Here is a 1,066-nt window from a genome sequence, read left to right as displayed (position 1 = left end):
GTGTCCCTGCCCGGTCTGTGCCCCCCCCACGGGACCGGCTGCCCCCTCCCAGGGAGGCCTGCATCTCGCCCTGCTCCATGATGCTGGCCCTGGTTTACATCGAGCGCCTGCGGCACCGCAACCCCGAGTACCTGCAGCAGATCTCATCCTCCGACCTCTTTCTCATCTCCATGGTGAGTCCTGGGATGGGGCTGGGGTGGGGGGCTGCGGTTTGGGGCTGGGGGGCCCCCGAGAGCTGCTGATGTGTGCCCCCCCAGATGGTGGCCAGCAAGTACCTGTACGACGAGGGCGAGGAGGAGGAGGTTTTCAACGACGAGTGGGGCGCGGCCGGGCACGTGGACGTGCGCACCATGAACACGCTGGAGATGAACTTCCTGCGTGCCATCGTGAGTGGCCCCCGCCCCGGCCCAGCTCCTCGTCCCCCCAGCAGTCGGGGACGGGCTGGTGTCTGCCCCGCAAGAAGGGCAAGGGGCCGGGTGCAAATGGGGCGCCCCTGCATGAGCCTCCCGCTGCCCCGGGCGCCCCGAGACCCTGCTGGGGGGGCAGGGGTTGGGTGTGACCTCTCCCCCAGGCCTGACACTGCCCTCCCCTCCAGGACTGGAGCCTTTACACAAACCCCAAGGAGGTGTTTGAGGTGCTGAGCTGGCTGGAAGGGCGGTAAGTCCCTCAGGTGCAGATGTGGGGAGGTCTGTCGGGCCCAGCCCCCCCATCCTGGTCTTGCCCCCCTCTCCCCCCCGCCTTACAGCCAAGGCAGGGTTGATTCCAGGCACCTGCACGAGCCCCCAGCCAGGACCGTGCGGGGCTGCGTCCCGGGGGCAGGAGCACTGGCACAGCCCCAGCCTGGGCTGCAGCAGCACCCAGCGCCTCTGCGGGGGCTTCAGTGCCCTGACCCCGGGGGGTTGTGGGGGGACAGCCAGCACAGCCCGTCAGACTGGGATGCCCCCCAACAGAGCAGCCGTGTGTGACCCCCTCCGTGCCCCCCAGGGTGGCGGAGAAGCAGGGCATGCAGCGCGGCTGGTTCACCTACACGGACCTGTGCGTGCTGCTGGAGCAGGACCTGTGGCAG

General features: G+C 69.3%; 1 protein-coding gene across 1 annotated transcript in view; it reads left to right on the top strand.

Moving 5' to 3' along the window:
- Positions 1-1,066, top strand: part of CNPPD1 (cyclin Pas1/PHO80 domain containing 1) — a 2,369-nt gene that overhangs the window by 589 nt on the left and 714 nt on the right. Inside the window, exons 3-6 of the mRNA XM_025191538.1 lie at positions 53-173; positions 258-386; positions 596-657; positions 985-1,062. Of these exons, the coding sequence (XP_025047323.1) occupies positions 53-173; positions 258-386; positions 596-657; positions 985-1,062 (390 nt within the window). The remainder of the gene's footprint in view (positions 1-52; positions 174-257; positions 387-595; positions 658-984; positions 1,063-1,066) is intronic.

Source organism: Alligator sinensis, unplaced genomic scaffold (assembly GCF_000455745.1).
Source record: "Alligator sinensis unplaced genomic scaffold, ASM45574v1 scaffold673_1, whole genome shotgun sequence".
In the NCBI taxonomy this organism is placed as follows: domain Eukaryota; kingdom Metazoa; phylum Chordata; order Crocodylia; family Alligatoridae; genus Alligator; species Alligator sinensis.
The sequence above is the reverse complement of the archived record's forward strand: the minus strand, read 5'-3'. Positions and strand labels throughout refer to the sequence as shown.